At 43.3% G+C, this 19,015-nt stretch overlaps 1 protein-coding gene across 2 annotated transcripts in view; it reads left to right on the top strand.

Annotated features, from left to right (window-relative positions):
* The window catches only part of OSBPL5 (oxysterol binding protein like 5), a 217,700-nt gene that overhangs the window by 152,242 nt on the left and 46,443 nt on the right, over positions 1-19,015 (top strand). For both annotated transcript variants that reach the window (XM_019551926.1, XM_019551927.1), the window contains 3 exons: positions 984-1,085; positions 2,274-2,477; positions 10,673-10,757. In XM_019551926.1, the coding sequence (XP_019407471.1) occupies positions 984-1,085; positions 2,274-2,477; positions 10,673-10,757 (391 nt within the window). The remainder of the gene's footprint in view (positions 1-983; positions 1,086-2,273; positions 2,478-10,672; positions 10,758-19,015) is intronic.

Genomic DNA, 19,015 nt, shown 5'->3' with positions numbered 1-19,015 from the left:
TGACATTTCGATCTTTCTCCCAGCAGTGGTGAACACGAGTAAAACTGGCACTGGGAGCAGTTTGAGGGATTGAATCATAGAAAGTCAGGGCTAGAAGGGACCTCAGGAAGTCATCTAGTCCAACCCCCTGCTCAAAGCGGGACCAGCTTCAACTAAATCATCCCAGCCAAAGGTTTGTCTAGCCAGGTTTTGAAAACCCCGAAGGACGGAGCTTCCACCACCTCTCTGGGTAAAACCCTCCTAGTGAAAAAATTCTTCCTAATACATAACCTAAACTTCCCTTGCTGCAACTTGAGATGGTTGCTCCTTGTTCTGTTATCTGCCACTACTGAGAATAGCCCAGCTCTATCAAGAGTGGACTGGGTGTGGTTTGGCTGGATTGGAGTGTAAGGGGGCCTTTGGGGGGGGGGTGTTGACCTGACAAAATGAGAGAGCCTTTCCAGTCCTGCAACACTGACCTGGACCCCACCAATCCTCCCCCACCCCCCGGCAGATCCCGCTAGTCTCTCAATTCCCCCTAAACTACCCTGTGGACCCACTAGCCTCTCAGTTCTGCCCTCCCCTTCACCTGCTCTGACTTACCTTGGATCAGGCTCCCAGTACCTATCTAATCACTGCATTAGATTGGGTGGCCATTTTTAACCTGATTTAGCTTGTCGAACTTCTCAGGGTAATAGTGGTACACACCCTTGGTAATGCTTAATTAGTAGAACCAACCCAAACAAGATAAAGTACTTTTTCTGCTGAAACTCCACTGAAGTTCATATTTACATTTATCTCAGCTGCTTGTAAAGGACCAGCCACAATTTAGTCACCAAAGCATGCACCTTTCATTTCCGGGGAAACTGTACAATGCCTGGTTTGAGGCAATTGGTGCATAGCTGCCTCAGATGTATAGTAGAAATGGTCTTTCCTCTCCAAGTGTAACACAGAAAAAGAACATGTTTTACAGCAGCTGTTTTTTCCCCTCTATTCTGAAACAGGTACAGAAGAAGAACTACAGACAGGAAAAGAAAAGAGCCACCAAACAGCTCTTCAGTGCTTTGAAGGATCCCAGTGTTGTGATCATGGCAGATTGGCTGAAGGTATTTAATGCAAAGTACTGTTTGTAAACCTGTAGGAATAAGAGAAAAAATGCTTCAGGATTTGTACTCAGGAATGGATAAAGGTCATCTTTTGAATATCTGCTGCAAGAAGAAAGTTGTAGGGAATGGAAAATCCCAACTTAATTAGCACTTCAAGGGACTAATGATCTAAATTGCCTTGTAGGCTGTGGTATGAAGGTTAGGAGAATGAACAAGGAGCCAGGTCTGAGCTATTGCCTTGGAAAAAACTGACCGTATATCTTCATTCTTTCTTCTTCCTGGCAAGGAGATGCTGTTTCTTCCTGTAGATGTGTTTTATATTTTAGCTAAGAGAGAAGGGATTATATTGGGGAAGTGATTGTTTGAAAGCAGGAAGATGCAAGCTATTTTTTTGGCATTTGGAGGTGCAGCAGGTTGGATTGTAAATTGACACAGAACGGAACAAAATTGATTGGACCAGTTGACAGCTGTAACTTATGGTTGTGCAAAGATGTGGCAATTTATCATTGGTTCCTGAAACTTACACCTAGCAGGACAAACATTTAGATAGGGGAAGTTTACTTCCCATTTTTGTATGGGTATGATTTATTAGGTATCTCAATTTGTATGTGCATTCCTGATGCACATTTAGGATTGGCTGTCCTTTCTGTAATACCTGCCCATTTTCAAATACTTAAGAAGCCAAGATTTCTGATTTTAATATTTTTGGCGAGGAAAAAGCCATTGATTTCAGGAAAAAAAATAGGATGTAGGGTTATAACAAGTATAAAGATTGATTACTGTCAGTAATGGGGGGAGAGCATGGTGTAGTAGAAAACCAAAGCTAACAACAATGTATTTGTATGCCACTTTAAGTTTTTAAGCTTTCTTAATATTGATTTTGTGGACAAAAAACTTCAAGAGTTTGAAGCATCGAAACCTTTCAGCTCAGCAACAAGTAGCATTTATGTCTTGTACAGGTCAAATCAAATCAGTTAAATGCCAGGGGCTAGACTGATATACTGGCTCATGTGGAATAGTAGTTTTTCTCCATCAGTATTTCTAAAGCAATTAAACCATGGAGTACTGGGCATGTTGGCATGAATGAAGTTGTTAGAATTTGGCTTGGAGTGAAGCATGTGTTTTGAAAACATTTGAATACTTGATTTAAGGATCAACAATCAAACTGTTTGCTTGCTTTCCCTGCAGATCCGTGGGACTCTGAAAAGCTGGACCAAGCTGTGGTGTGTTCTGAAACCAGGCGTGCTATTGATTTACAAAACACCAAAGACTGGGCAGTGGGTAGGCACCATCCTGCTCCATTCCTGTGAGCTGATCGAAAGACCCTCCAAAAAGGACGGCTTCTGTTTTAAACTCTTCCACCCTTTGGATCAGTCCATCTGGGCTGTGAAGGTAACCACTAAGCTAAGCTGAAATATTTCCCCTCTACATCTTCTAACACAGGGAGGCCTGTGCTGTGGGAAAGATGCAGGATGCCAGGAGTCTGCAAGTGCCACTGTCATTTCATAATAAACAAGTTTAAGGGAGCCTTTGGCTTTGTTTTAACCTTTTTTTGTTTTAATACCAGACCAAAGAATGTGGAGTTGGTCATTGGGGTTGATTTGTATAAGGTTGAACCGCTTGGTGGATAACTACACAGCTGCAATTCAAGAGAGGGAAACCAGCATGTAGACACTAGCAAAAGGCCCTTGGGGGTGAGATGTAGATGACTAAGGCAGAAGTTCCTAATAGACAAGGAGGGCTTGACCCATCAACTAGCACTTCTTGAAGTAGCCTTAACAAAGCCTAAACAGCGTAGCGCAAAGGCCAATTCTGCAGTGGCAAAGTGAGGTAGATCGAATGATTTGGTCACTTCTCAAACACTACCCTTCAGTGCTGAAAGTCATGTGCCATTTGAACTAGATTTGAATTTTTGAACCCTGACTCTTCTACAAAATACTTGTTGTTACCTCTTGGCTAGGTACTTCATTCCTTTCTGTTTCCATTCCCTGTCTAGCAAATGAAGTTAGTAATTCCTTTCTCCTGCCTTACAAAGTTTTTGTATTTAATTTTTAAGCTTGTGGATGCTGGGCGACACTCTGACCAGAGTCAGAATCTTGGCTGATGGCTGTAGGTGCTGTCGTAATGCAAATAACTAGTATTTTCACCCTCCTGAAAGAAACTGATTTTGAAACCTATTTATTTTTAAATAATTTATGGCACTTATCTTCTGGGGTCTTTTTTCCCCAAGGAAAGACCCAAAAAAGCTCATCTGACCTTAGCTGCAATTAATGAGGAAGATCCTACCAGCTCCTGTCAAACTTTGAGTAACATCTGTTTGATGCCTGAAGGAACAGCACTTAATTAGTCTTGAACTGTGTTCCACCATTAAAAATAGCAACTGTGCAGAGTTATTGCAAGATAATATTTCACAGAAAATGTATACTAGTACAAACAAAGCACTGCTGATTGCCATCCTGCTGCAAAGAGGCCAACATAACAGAGCAGCTTGGAAGGATTCATACACTTAGGACAGGGACGGGCAATTATTTTGGGCAGAGGGCCGCTTGCTGAGTTTCAGCAAGCCATTGAGGGCTGCATGACAGGTAGCCCAGGGCAGATTAATATTAATTTCCTAAATTTTTAGGGACCCCGCAAGCCAGATAGAATGGCCTGGCAGGCGGCATCTGGCCCCCGGGTCGCATTTTGCCCACCCCGGCTTAGGATGATGCTTCATTGGATGTTACGGAAGTTGATATTGACCCACCTGTTGTGGAGTCTCCTGAAATTTGAGTCTAGGGTGGATGGCTTTGTGAGAGACTCTTGTACCAAAGGGTCTGGTTAAAATAGAAGACAAGGTAGTCTTATTTGCAGTGAGCAGCACTGTATGTCATGAGTAATAGTAGTGAAGTCAGTGGGAACTCATCAGAATAAATCTCTTAAACTTTGGGAATCCAGAATAGGTAGAGGGCAACATTTAAATGGTCTTCAAAAATAAATGGGTGTTTCTTTCAAATAATTGAGGGAACAAGTACTCTTTCCTTACAGAGTTTTTAACTTAGCTGCAGTCTGTGTCCTGATGGGCTTTGACTGTGTTGTCCCAAAGGTTTGCTGCCACTTTGGGGGGGTTTTCAGCCCTCAAAATTCTGGTTGTTTCTCTGATTCAGAGCATGCACCCAAGAAAGCTGTTAAGTATGCTCTGTCTATCGCTGTAATTCATTTTGACTTTTAACAAATCAACTGAATTCTAAAAAGCAGAGTCAGGAAAAGTGATAATAAAGGAATGAAGGTTAGGAATTGGAAGCATCTTTTTTTTCCTTCAGTGCTATTTAGCCAGAAAGAAAAGAAAATGTTGTGGGTATGCAATTGTACATAGAGTGATGGCATAAAGGGATTTTCCTGAAAAGTTTTGTGGACTACAGAAAATCTTAAGACATCTTAGTTTTAAGGTTAAATACTACTGAATTGCTTCAACTGAATGTTGGGGAAGTTGCTATTGAACCACCTGTTGAGAAGCCTCCTGAAATTTCAGTTGGATGGTTTTGAGAGAGAACACTTTCGGCCATAAAGTGAATACCAAAAGCACATGAGGAAGAATTTGTCCAGTGAGCTGTTCTATGTCAAAGGAGCTGTCTACACTCTGACAGCAGTTTAATGCTGAAGCTGCGAAAAATACAATTTCATTTGTATGTCTTTTCACTGTCTGCTTTTAAGGCAACCAATGCCAGACTTGCAGATCTAAATCCCTTTTAGTTTAATGGTGCAAAAGCCCATGTTTCATGAAGTAGAGATTAACCTATGTTGGAACAAAGTTACTGGCTGTAATATAAGAATCCAAAATATGGCTGAGAATATCAACTGCCATTAAAATAAAACCAATCCATGGTATATCTATATTAGAGGTTTTTGTGGCCTTGCTTCAACTAGTGTCAGCTGGTTGGGTTTTCTTCACAGATTTCATAGACATTTGGGCTGGAAGAGACCTCGGAAGATCATCAAGTCCAGCCTCCTGCCCCTGTTCACAAACATTTGGTCAAAAACCACAAATGTTTGGGCCTAACTTAAGACTCTGCCATAAACCCTCGCATAAATGCTTGTCAAGTATCATGTCTATGCCAGGATTTATAGTAATATTAGCCAACTCCATTTGATGGGGAGCCTTTTAACTTGAGTTAAAAACAGAATCCGGCTCTGAGGTGCATGTCAAGTAATTGCCCATAGAGGCAGAGAGAAACACCACTGCTTTTAATATCCTTAATAACATTAGTGTGTTTAATTGCTAAATATTAGTGTAAATCATACTTTAAGTGTACCAAGTGACTTCTATTAACTTTTTTCCTGTAAAAGTGACTGGTTTCCACAGGGCTACTTAGAGTCCTTTGCTGATGGTTAGGGGAGACTGTGTAACAGCTCCACAGGCTTCTCTAAAGTGCTTGTTTTCATCTGCTACATGATTGTTGTTGGGAAGCAGCAACAATAAATTGGGCAATTTTTTTTTTTGTCTTTGAAAGGTGCTAGGTAGACCTCTATTGAACCTCAAGTCCACTCCCAGTAGCATAAACAGAGGGCCATCTCTAACCTGGGAAGGAAGATTTGGCTCTGTTCCATGTAATACTTATGCTCTTTCTGCAAAAATTTTTCAAGGTACCAGGCAGTGCTAGAACAGTAATAATTCTGAGTTTTTTGGATACCTACCCACGTGTTTCACAATGTGGACTGGTGGCTTTCAGGTATATGAGAATCTTTTCAGTTTTTCACCTGAGTTTTCTTGCATCTTAGAGATTTTTGTTGTTGACTTCAGTTTACTTTAGTATGTATCCAGCAGAGAACTCTGGGTGGGTACCAGTAAAATTTGAAATCGAAAAAGTGTAAAATAAAGGGTCTTTTCTTCTTTGTAGTTTTTTTTTTTTTCCTTTAAAGCAAGTGACAGAACTTCTACCATTTCTCTTGACAACATCATTAGGAATGCTTTCCTAATATCCAGTTAAAATATTTTTGCTCATTTTCTTTTCTTCCATTGGAAAGGTATGGGCCATAGTTTGCCAACCCATGATTTCTGTTATGTTGTTAATGAGCTGCCTTTTTTTTTCCCCAAGACAAGCAAAATTAGAAACTTCTAAATGGCTTACTTCCCTGCATACATCAACACATCTCAATTTTTTTTTTTTAGTCTTTCAGTAATAGGAGGTCTCATTCCCTACCTGGAGTGGCAACACAAATCTGTTTTTTTTTTTTTTCTTTATAACCACAGACATATCTGTGGTTAAGAACACATGTCAATATGAGTGACACACAGACTTCACTTTACTTTTAGTTATATTATCTGAGACAGAAAATGAGGTCTCATACAGATATTCAATTTGTCTTAGAGTTGCTGCTGTCCCAGGAGAAATCACAAATGTACGGACATTCAAACTTTTTTTCCTGGAGTAAAAATGGCTGTTCCAGGAGAAAAATAACTTGGGGGCAATCAGGGTTAAATCACTTGGGGGAGAGTTTCTCCTGGGAGATCAAATGTCTGTACATACTGTGGCTTTCAGAAGACAGTATAATCCTCCAGGATTTCCCCTCCCCTTCCCTACCACAGGTGACTTTTTTCATTTCTGCTCACTGGACTCTGCTGCTCTGCAGACCACGTCCCCTTCACAATCCCCACAGTGTGCTAGTGTGCTACAGGAAAACACAGGCTGACTGAGGGCAGTCTGGGCCAGTTAACTGAGGCTGCCCAATTACACTACTGCCCTATGTCTCCAGCATGAGGACTGGTGCCTCCTGACTCTGGAGGGGGCACCAGCAGCCAATCACTGACTGGTTGGGGGGGTCTCCCAGTGTCTGACCCCAGAGGTGGCAAAACCAGAAGTGCTGCTGGTGCTTCTTGGGGGTGGGGAGCATATCCCCACCCCCACTGCCCCCTCTACGTGTTACCTATGGTTTCCAGGCAAACTAAAGGAGCCTGCAGAGCATATTGGGATGTGCCCACAGGGCCCCTCCTTGACTACACAGTGACAGCACTCCAGTCTCTCCACTCTTCGGGGCCTCAGTATTTGGATGTCTGTACTTGAGGCTCTGGGTAAAATGTTTCTTTACCAATAGAACAAACCTGGGAGGATTCTCCCAGATTATTTATTATTATAATCTGTGTATACATCCTGGGATTGGGGCCCTGCTGTGCTAGGCTTTGCATGTATATTTTAGTAGAAATTATCACTGTCTTGGAGTGCTTCTAATCTAAGTAGATGATATCTTCAAAGGGTAGGGAAAATAACAAAAAAAGTAGCTGAGTTTTCAGACATGGCACTTCATTTTTTTTTCCCCCTCATTTTATTGTCATAGAAAATGGCCCCTCTTACCTCTTGGTATAGGCCTGTGGGAAATAGCCTTCCTCCTGTGTAGTCATGGACAACTGTTTGAATATGTTTGCTTGACAGAGTTATTTGGTCTTTTTTAATTTTTTTCATACCTTACAAGATTTTAAGAGACATTTGATGTCCCATATACTTAGTCATTTTAATATTGCTTCTGCAGTAGTCAGTCCTGTGATTTCCCATAATAAAGCACATTTCAGTCTGTGCACTGAAAATCAATTTGGTAGTAGTTTCCTACAAATAGAGTTGATATTGCCCTCCAAAGCCTGATTCAGCTGAAAACTAGTGAAAGAAGAACTGCCACAAGGAAGGCTACTTGATCACATTAATATCAATAAAAACGCTGTGAGCTACTCTACTGTGGGCCAATGACCAAATCCCAGGTCTCATGGAGTATTAAATCTCCATACCAAAGTTTTTAGTGTCTAACTCTCTAGTGCCTCATGAAAGCAGAGTGGAGGGGAGAGATGTTTACTCTGGCTCTCCCTGCTTTGAGTAATGAGGATTTCTAGCTCCCCTGGCAGAAGAAGAAAATAAACTGAATTGCTACAGAGCCTGAAAGTCTCTGGTACTAGAAAGTAGGTCAGAGAGACCGATTCTTCTGAGTAACATATGTGCCTGATGAATCTAATTCGACATGTCACCCATTCTGATCTTCCTTTTCTTCCTATTCCTGTCCTGCCCAGCAGGGCTTAACATCTCTGGTAACTTTACAGTCCACCTGCCAGGCACTCATGCAGAGGAGCCATTCACAACACCAACCAGAGATGGTGAATTCATCTACTTTGTCATTTTAATATTGCTTCTGCATTAAAACTGGGTGGGCTCATGCAAACAATTTGTGCCAGTTTTTTGTGTGTGTGTGATTGAGTAGGAGACTGACATGAAATATTACATCAGGCAGGACATCAAGAGGTGCCTGCACAAACCAGGAAACCTATATCCATGTGCTAAAACAGGTTTGTGTACAAACCTTTATAGTAAATGAAGGTTTAATGTAGCCCAGGGGCGGGCAATTATTTTGGGCAGAGGGCCACTTACTGAGTTTTGGCAAGCCATTGAGGGCTGTATAACAGGCAGTCTGAGGCAGATAAATATTAATTTTCTAAATTTTTAGTGGCCCCGTGGGCCAAATAGAATGACATGACAGGCCAGATCCAGCGCGTGGGCCGCATTTTGCCCGCCCCTGCTGTAGCCACAGAGAGAGAGTGGCTCTTGCTCAAATACAGGCCAGGATAAAGAGTTGCCAAAGTCAGTGGTGTCTCCTACCACACAAGGGCTAGCTAACGTGTTAGTTTGTTTTCAAAGCAAATCTATTTTTTTTTTTCCCTGTTCCTTTGCAATGTGACTTTTATAGTGTACTCATGCATCAGGATAGAACTAAGCATTGTGGGTGTCACTTTGGAGAGGGAAGAAAGGAAGGAAACCTCCCCACTTCCTTGAGCCAGATTTTGTCTTGTTGCCTAGACAAGATGGGAAATGTAGCCTCAAAATTCAGCCCCCTTTCATACCTGTGTGCAGATGGACAGTATTCTTTGCACCTGTGCTCACCAGAAGGCAGGGACTGCTTCCTCTTGAGTACCTCTGAGATTCAAGATGCCCTAAAATGGACAAGGAATCACGGATGGATTAGGTACCTCCCACCCCAGCAACGAAGATTGTTGGTACTCTTCCTTGCACAGCACTCAACTGAAATGGATTCAGCTGGCACATAGACTTTCTGGTATCTTTCCCTGATCAGATCAGTGTGGGGTTATCTGTAAGACATAGTTATTCACCTCTTGACTGAAGATGGCAAGTTTATGTCACTTATTTTATTTATTTGTTTATTTATTTTATTTATTTAAGCAACTCCTCCCTGTGTCCCCGTGGTGATTTGTCATGTTGGATCTCCCAGGATCAGTATCCCTGGAAGGACATAAAACTAATATGTTATGCGAGAGCGAAGGCTAGACTACAGAGTAATTGGTTATACAGTGAAGCTTTGAAGCCTTCTTTTAGTTCAGCCTTGAAACTATCATGGAAGTTGGGTTGATTTTTGTTTGTTTGTTTGGGGGTTTTTCTTTGTGGGGGGGCAGGCATTGTTTTTTTGGTTGGTTGCTTTTTGTTTGTTTGTTCTCAGGAGGGTTTGTGGAAATGAAGACTTCCTCTTCACTTCAGTTCTGGCCCTTTTCTAAAGCAGCCATTGAAATGCCGTGTACTGAACTGAGTAATACTATGTACGTGAGGTGCACGTGGAGGAAGGATCTAGGTTATTAGCCTGCATTAGGTCTCTCCCTTTCTGCTGACTTTCAAGATTATCAACCTGTAATACTAATGGAAAGAGGAGGAAGCAGCCAACCGGGGGAAAGGGGCAATGCAATGAAAGCTATTTCCAAGCATCAGCACGGCAAACTAAATAATTAAGAGCCAGCAGCTTAGATGGGTCCAGTCTCCTGGAAATGTGAAAGCCACCACATGAGGTGTGAGTGCCACCTGCTGTTATGTTTTAGTTTTGTTTTTCTGTTGATGTAGAAAACTGGGGGAAGGGAGTTGTGTTTTTTTTTTGCTGACCTCAAAGTTTTTTCTCACAAACTCGGAGTAGGCGCTGAGCTGAAAAGTCCTCCGGCGTTGTAAGAAGACAGTAATTGCACATGTTTCTCTATACTTGTTCAGTAACCTCAGAAACAAAAAATTGTGGGGATATAAACCAGTCTCTGGGCAAAGAATAGGTTGGGCTGGAACAGGCTCATCATCTTATTACTGCTGTGGAAATGCAACAGCAATATTCTGGTTGCAATCAAAGCTCTCTAAGGGCTCCTATGCATTTTCAGGGAGGCTGCTCCAGTGTGCTGTAATTACAGCACATTGAAGCAGTCTCGATTAATCGAGTCTGCTGGAGCATGGTAATTACTGCGCTCTGGGTCCCCATGCTGAAAAATGGCAGCGGGGCACTTTGAACTAAAGCTCATTCTAGCTTTAGTTCAAAGTGCCCCGCTGCCATTTTTCAGCATGGGGATGCTGATGTATGTGGTGCTGTAGGTGCTTTTAATTAGCATGGATCTCAGAGCTACGCTAATTATAACCCCTCCTCTCACCGCTCCCCATCCCCACTCCAGAGCATGTCTATAAACCACTTAAAATGTTCTTTTTCCTCCTCCTTCCTTGAGCACACGCTGCCCTTGTAAAGTAAAATACGTGGAATGGTAACATGCATCTCCTTGCCTGACCCTTTTTTTTCCCCTTATTTATCTGTGACTCTAGGGGCCTAAAGGAGAGAATGTGGGTTCAATCACTCAGCCTCTACCCAGCAGCTACTTGATCTTCAGAGCAGCCTCTGAATCGGATGGTGAGTGCTGTCTACATCTCCAATCTTTCTCCTCTTCCATAGATCATCAGGATGGATTGTGAGCAAGACTTGGGCATTGGGATTTTGAGAATATCTTCTCCATGCTCTCCTTCTTAATGTCCTTAAAGAAAATTGAGCACATAAGCACACAAAAGACGGTTGGCCTCATAGTTCAGGCAGTAGGCTGGGGCCTAAATGAAATTAGTTCCTGGCTCTGTTGCAGTCTCTCCATGTGACCTTATATAAGGGATTTAATCTCTGTGCTGCAGTTAAAATAAGCCTAATACTGTTTTCTGCTATCCTTGTCTAAAATTAGATAGTAAGCTCTTTGATGCCATACTCTCATGCTATGGTGGCATGCATATTAGTCACTTAACAATGTCATTTCTTAAAGTACCGCTGTAATACAAGCAATATGCTCCTCTAGTAAAAGAAGAAAAACCACTTGAAGTGACTAAAGGATTTAGAATCCATTCCAATTAATTTTGCAGTCATTACTCTTCTAAACTTTGTTCTGCAACAAGTCATACCCCATTGGGTTTATATCTGTGCAGATATTTGTCTGCATTAGCACAGCATCCAGTACAGACTCATTCGAGTTACTAGCACCCTGTTTCACAGGTTGGTATTTCATCTTTAATTCTTCTAAAACAAAACAAGGGTGAGAAGAAATGTGTGTACTACAGTAAAAGGTAAATAGATTTGTGTGGGACCCCATGACTAAATTATAGGCATCTTTACACATGCTTTGGGGTGAAAGAGGTCGGACACTCATTCAACAAGCTTTAGTTGAAGTGCCCTTGCTGCCATTTTGAAGCATGGGACATTTAATACATGTGATGTGGAGACTGCTGGAGCATGCTAATTTGGACATGTCAGAGCAGATGTCTGGCACATGTATAAGTGCTCTATATGCCCAATTTCTCTCCATCTGGATAAAGCTGAACATTATGGCTGAGAGTTTCTTTTGGAAACTTGTCAGGGACCTAGGAAGCTAGGTTTTTTTGGCTTTTCAGTTTTTTAAAAGGCAGCATCCATGTTGTTAAACCAGGGAGCACAAAGATATGTGGCTTCTGCCACACAGGCATCAGCCTGACCCTAAGTGTGTCTACACTGAGTCACAGCTGTGCTCCAGACATCTCTAGGTGAGAGTGTGGCTCATTGAACATCTACCTTTCTCAGTTGATTAGCCATAATATGAAGTCTTGAAGGTAGAGGAAAAAACCTTAAATCCCCAAGCAGCCAGAAGATGAAGGGAGTTGAATGTGGGATGAGGAAGGGATTATCCCCTGCACAAAATTAGCAGAGATCTTGAGAGAATCATTGGAGCTTTAGGAGTGGATCTTGTGTTAGCCTCATGCAGTTGTTTCCCAGCTGAACCATTTCCTCATTTCAGGAGACTTGGTCCCACATGCATCCCCTTTTTATGGATAGTCATTCAACATCTTGCTCCCTATTTATTACCGTCTCCCTAAATACTCATTTAGGCAAGGACCTAAAAGAGAAAATGTGTAACAATCCATGAGGGCTGGTGGGGAGACAACTCCCCAGTGCCAATTCTTATCCTGAATACAGTGTTTCCCAGGTTAGAGCTGTAACTTTTGCAAGTTGCTATCCCTGACACCACATCTGGCTGCTTTTACTGAATTCGCAACACTGTGAGAAGTGAATTTAGGTCAATGTGTGGGAAATATGCCAGCTTGATATGTGAGACCTGTCTCTGACCCTAACGACTACAGAAGGCTAAAATATCACTGTTGGGTTTTTTTTAAGCAGATAAGAAGCTTAAAAGATATTTTCATTCTAGTTGGCCTTCAAAATAACATCATTCTTTTTCCTACCAAATTCACAATTGTTCCTGATGGACAGTTTTTACCCACTCCACAAAGGGCATGCCAAGTGACCCTGCATACACTTTGGGTCTCATTCAAAATTCCCTTGAAGTTTGCTGAAATCTCTGAAAAGACTTCCATTAGGCTCAGGTTCGAAGGGCTTTCTGGCTTTCAGCTCATCTTAATCCACTCCAGTAGCTGGCAAGTAGGAAGAACATGGAGGGAACGCTGAGGCTGTCAAATGCATCTCTGGTTTAGCGGTTGGCAGCAAATAGTATACGAGCAAAACTGGGGAAAGTGTTTCAGGGGTCTGGTTTTGTTTTTTGTTGTTTTTTCTGGGTTTGGGCCTACTAGTGTATTTCCTCAAATATAAGACAATTCCAAATATAACACAACCCCCTTCCCCCTAGTAATTAGACATTTGTTGCCTCATCTACTTAGTAATTTTAATATTGCTTCTGCATCAGTCAGTCCTGGGATTTCCCATAATAAAGCAGATTTCAGTCTGCACTGAAAATCCATGTGGTAGTAGTTTCCTACATCAAACTAGTTGATAGTGCCCTCCAAAGCCCGACTTCAGCTGAAAACTAGTGAAAGGAGAACTACTACAAGGAAGGCTACCTGATCACATTAATGTCAATAAAGACACCTTGAGCTGCTCTGCTGTGGGTTGATGACCACATCCCAGATCTTGTGGAATATTAAATCTCCATTCAGATGTTTTTAGTGTCTAACTCTCTAGTGCCTCTTGAAAGCAGAGTGGAGGGAAGAGATGCTTACCCTGGACAATTTATAAATGTGTTGTAGTTGTCCAGGTATAGAATCTAATTATTGGAAGTTTGCCTTGAATTTGTCCCCCTCCCACTGCTTCATCAGGAAAAATAAATCCCGGGTGGGTCAGGTGGCCCCCTTGCATTCTATTCCTTGCAGCCCCTTTCCACCCCACTCCCTTACTCCCTTGTCCCTGCTTTAAAACACTGACTTGGAAAAACATGCCCATGGTAATTTTGCTTATAGACAAACTACTATGAATATCCATAGACTTAGTTCATCCAAAATTGATGTTTTCCCTTTTTTGAAACTACTGCAACTTTTAGCACAAGTATTCCATAAACACACTTTTAAGCAATGCTTGTATACCTACTGATGCATAGTGCAAACTAGGTACATCTGCATGAAACGCTAACGCACAGAAGCGTGCCAGGCAAAGCCCAAGCTAATATGTTAGTTTAACAGACAGCTAGTGTCTGTAAAAACTCATGTTCCAACACTAATGTGTAGTAGCACCAGTTACTACACACTGATTTAGTACTTGGTTTTGCAAGTACATGTAGATACACCCATATGCATATTAGTCCAAAGCCAAAAGGCTCATGATTCATTGCATTGTTCATTGGGCTGAGCCACAGCACCGTCCACAGTGTGTCAAGTCATGGTCACCCCAGAGCCCAGCATTGCTCAGTATGTGTGTATACTCCAGATGATCCTTTGTGGGGAGGGAGGAGTAACAATGCTAATTAGATCCCACTCATGACTGGAATTGGATGTTCTTGTCCAGGAATTCTGGGATCCTCCAAAAAATGTATATGCAGATGAGGAACCTGGCAACCTGGTCCACCTCCACCTTATGGATGGTGGGGCCACACTAATCGTATGTGACAGGCTGAGAGAGGGGGTGACAGAGGGATTCTGGGTGAACTGTTTGGGGCCCCATTTGGTGATTGTTGCCAGACATTTAAAGTTGGTGAAGAAACAGGAATAACTGGAAATGAGGAAAGAAAGGCTCAACTCAGCTGTGGGAGTGAAGAAGTGGAATTGCAGTCAAAATAGTGGCTCGGCATGACTTTAAAAATAACTGGGGGGAATTGGCACTACCATATATCTTATTCAGTTGGGCTGCATGAGCCTGTCCTTGTTGTAGGTTCCCATCAGGGCAGTGGGTGGGGGTACAGGTATGGAGATGGGTGTGTGACTATGTGGTATGAACTGTGTAACAGGTTTTTAGTGTGCTTTAATCTGCCAAATGAATCACAGGGGCCACTTGGCAGAGTGTTGGAGGCAGGGGGTGTGTGTGTGTGTGTATGTATGTATGTATACAACTTGCAAAAAAAATCAATACATTTGTCCAATGTGTGCCACATATCTTACAGTCATACACAGTGTTGGCTGCATTTAATCAGCTTCATAGTTAGTTTCCATTACTGAGCACATGCTGCTTTTGGCAGTAGTCTGACGGACAATGTATTTAATGAAGCTTCCATGTATGCAAATGTAAGACAAGGATCTCCCTGCACCTGACCCCCATGCTCATGCAGGGGAGAGGGGTTTGTCTTATATTCAAGTAAATATGGTATTATTGCCTCCAATGCCACCTCCATCCCTTCCTTCTTGGGTAAAGAGTTTGTGTGGAAAGCCCTTCTCAATAGCGACAACTTATACTACAGTGAAAGCTAGGCAGAATTCAAATAAAGAATTATGCAAGGGTTTTTGAGCAGAATGCTCCCTGCGTTGCAAAACTCTGTGAAAATGAAATAAAAGATTAATAGAAAATGATTAGAATTCTACCTTGCAGCCAATGTCTAGAAAAACATTGATGGGAAAGTTAGGATAGTCTTTTAAGTATCAACTGTCAAAGCATTTCAAGCCTGGGTCAGACGGGATAGGATTGTTCTGTTCCTCTATTGTACAGGCAACCTATTGGCTGGTTAGGTACTTGAATACCAGTAGTAACTGTCTGTCAACCCAAATCTCCTAAACTGCCATTTCTTTAGTGATCACTGTAACCTGCCACTCCATTAACTTAATTAGAAAATGTACGATGTGGTTGGTGCAGGCAGTGCATCTGTGTGAATGTTAGGGGGATGGAATTTGCTGCCACCACTTACCTCTTAGCATGCCGGATGAACTGTTTTGAATATGACTGAAACTTGTAGACCAAGCAAGATAACAGTAGTGTGGCCACATGTCATCTTGGTGCACTCCTTACTCCTGGCACTGTTGCGAGCCCTCTCTATAAATCAGAGCAGCCTTGTAGCTACTCTAATCTTCACCTGCTAGGGACATCCTACAAGAGGCCTGAGCAGCTCAAAGTGCAGCACAGCCCCAGCTGTGCCCTTTTCTTCTGGAACATGTGCACTAGGTTTCAATACAATGGATTGGCACAAGACAGTTTGGGGAAAAATCTAGCTCCCTGTAGGGAGCTTTCTCTCAAATGAATTATTAGGCATTTGTGATAAAGGCAGAAGTTAAAATAGTGAATTACTATGACCTATTTCTCACTCAGGAGCTTGCTCAGGTTCCTTGGCAAGCAGATCTATGCAATTCAAGTGAAATCCAACTCAGAACCTGAGACTTCTTGGTTCTTCACTTGCAAGAGCGGTTTATGGCCTGAAGGAAAAGCTAATGGGAGCTCTTTAAATTAAAAACAGGATCAGAGAAAGAGGCTAGCATCTAGTAACATAAATGTGACATTTGTATTCAGTGATTAAGCGACATCTGTTTTCAGAAAGCCAGTAATTAAGGATGAAATGAGGAGAGTGCTCTTGGACAGGTACAGAATGATCAAAGGGAATCTAAATGAATTTGGAAAGGGGGAGTTCATACAAATTCCATCAACTCCATCAAGGAGGCAATGGTAACTGCTGACTGAATGAAGCCACAGGCATATTCTATTTGATATTGGCCTTTGATATACTGTCATGCCAAAAATGCTGGCATGAAGGGTGAAGAATGGTGCTGATGGTGGCACTTTCAGATGGACAAAACATCTGGCTTGGTAGTTGAGGTCAGTGAGCTGTGATTAAATGGATGTGCTCTGGGGAAGAAGTAGAAAGCATATAAAATCATGATGGGCATTATATTTTCCATCAGCATTTATGGAGTATATGAATCTTGCACTGAAAATGTTGCAAGAAAAGGGACCTGTTGCATTTTAAAGAGACTGGGCTATAAAGAGAGACAGAGGCTCATGCACTGCCATTAACTCCTCATATACGTACTATGGAACAGATTCTACTATAAATGGGTATGGACTGAAAATAATAGAACCCAGATCTGAAGGGATTTGGGGAATAAGCATGTCTGAAAGAGTTTTTATCTTCATCTAATGCATTTAACAAAGTTTGTAAAGATAGTTAAGGCGGCAGGAATTTGGGGAGGTGGAGGAGGTGGATTGGATGCAGGGAGTATGGGGGGGGGAGAGAGAGAAAGAAGTTAGTAGTAGGTTGATTCAGCAGAAATGGGCTAGCTGGCATCTCTTTCTTTTTCATTTCACACTGTTTATGATGTATGTGTGACACCTCCATGGATCCTGTAATGCAGGGGTGACCCACCTGTGACATGCATGCCACAAGTGGCATGGGCAGCCTTTGTATGTGGCAGGAGGGCAGGGGACAGGCCGATGGGGCAGGCCCAAAAAGCAGAGCAGTAGATCATGCAGAGGGAGGGGATCAGAGTGGCACTTAAGGAGGGTGCAGGCTAACTTGTGGCATGCCTGCCAAAAAGGTTGGTTCCAACTACTATAATCTGTGAACCACAACGCCTCTGAGCAAGCCTTGACCATGTATGTCTCCTGTTTATTAAAAGGGGGGCATGAGCCTCAGACACTTGGCAAAGTTAACAATAATTCACGAGGAATTTCTACTTTTTAGAAGATTGACTTGCACAATGAACTTGAGGCAGAGTCTCATTAAACATGTGGCTACAACGTGATCAGCACCTCAGCATCCTGTTTTCCCTTTTTAAAACGTTTTTTCCTTGCCCTGCCCTCTGACACTCTGGGTAGGATTTAAGGTTCTACCTTGCAGCCAGCCCCCAGAAGAGCCACAAACAATAAATTCCCCATCCTGTAGTGTCCAGGAGCAGGGTCCATTTTCTGGCATACACTCCTGCTTTAAAAAACCATCTGCAAGGGCAAAACAGTCCACAGGGCTCAACCTCTATAAATACATGGTCTTTCTCTCACCATCATCTGAAAGGGAACTTGTATTTATGTAATTACTAGTCTCTGAAAATAAAAAAACAACTTCTGGGTGGTATTTCTAAGAGAGGCTGTCACAACCTAGGCTGTCCCCCTCCCTGGAAAGACACCAGTCTGCGAAGACTCGACCACTACTGTCTGTTTCCTTCTAAGACTCCTCAGTAGGGATGGAGGAGGACAGGACATTATTCTGAATTCCCTGGGTTGATAGGGATTGTGCCCATGTACAAAGCCCATCTGCCACCCTCCTTTGAAATGTGAGGCTCCTCCATCCAGTACCGTAACCCCTCCTTTCAAAGCAGTCTCTCAGCCTCTTAAGGCCATCCGTTTTTCCATTGCTATACATGACCCCTCGTAAGTCCATCTTCGTGTAGTTGCTCTGTACTTCTCAAGTCAGCCCTCTGGTGACAGCGCAGCAAGCAGGCAAAGAATACAGGAGAATGTCTGCACACAGTTGCTCTGTTGTATTACCTTCACCTGGAGGAAGAACCTTTCCCTCTTTCATCTGATCTTGCTCTTTCGGTGAGTCTTGCCAGCATTTTGGGCAAAGCAGAGTTTTTCTGCTGGTATTCTAGTATGTTGTGGTAGACATCTCCCTTGCCCAGAAAAGCATTTCTTAAATGTAGTGTGGCCTTCCTTCCCCTATGATTCATGGAGGAAATTCCAGCCCTTTCCCCTCCCCTCCTCTCCTTGAATTGTCAGACTTCTGTGTAAAGCAGGGGTGGGCAAAATATGGCCCGCAGGCCGGATCCAGCCCACCAGGCACTTTCATCCAGCCTGTGGCACACCACTAGCACAGGCGGGGCTGCTGCTGTAGGCTTCCCGCCGGTCCTGCTCCCTCCAGACATCAGGTAGGGAAGGTGGGGCTGCAGCTGGGCAGAAGCATGGAGCATGGGGCTGGGGCTGGCTGCAGTGGAAGCCCTTGCCCAGGGGGGTGGCAGCAGTGGGCAGTTCGGCTGGGCAGGGTGTGAGTGTGAAGGGGGAGGGGCATGCGGACCCTGGCAGGCAGCAGGGGCAGCAGCAGCAAGGGGGTGCTCTGCTTGGTGCTGGTGCCTGTCTCTTGGCTCCAGCCAGCGCTGTGAGGAATGCAGCCCCTGCTGAGCCGTTCATTTCTCTGGTGCTCCCAACACTCATGGGGTACAGGAGGGAAGCACCAGGCACGAGTGGACTGGGAAACCTGCTGGCTCCAGTGCTTGGGCCTTTCCTCCTGTGCCCTGCAGGTGCTGGGAGCACCAGGGAAATGAACGGCTCGGCAGGGGCTGCATTCCTCGCTGTGACATGCAGCGCTGGCCAGAGCCAGGCACCAGCACCCCTGCCTGCTGCTGCTGCGCCATGGGAGTGTGTGTGTGGGCGGGGGGAATGCACCTGCACTCATACATGCGCACACAGTGTTGCCTGCTTGACTGCAGGAGAGGACTGTGTGTTCCAGAGCCACGCAGCCGCACCCC

The sequence above is a fragment of the Crocodylus porosus genome, unplaced genomic scaffold, assembly GCF_001723895.1.
Source record: "Crocodylus porosus isolate Cpor-Errol unplaced genomic scaffold, CroPor_comp1, whole genome shotgun sequence".
Classification (NCBI taxonomy): Eukaryota; Metazoa; Chordata; order Crocodylia; family Crocodylidae; genus Crocodylus; species Crocodylus porosus.
This window is presented reverse-complemented; position numbering and strand designations above follow the sequence as displayed.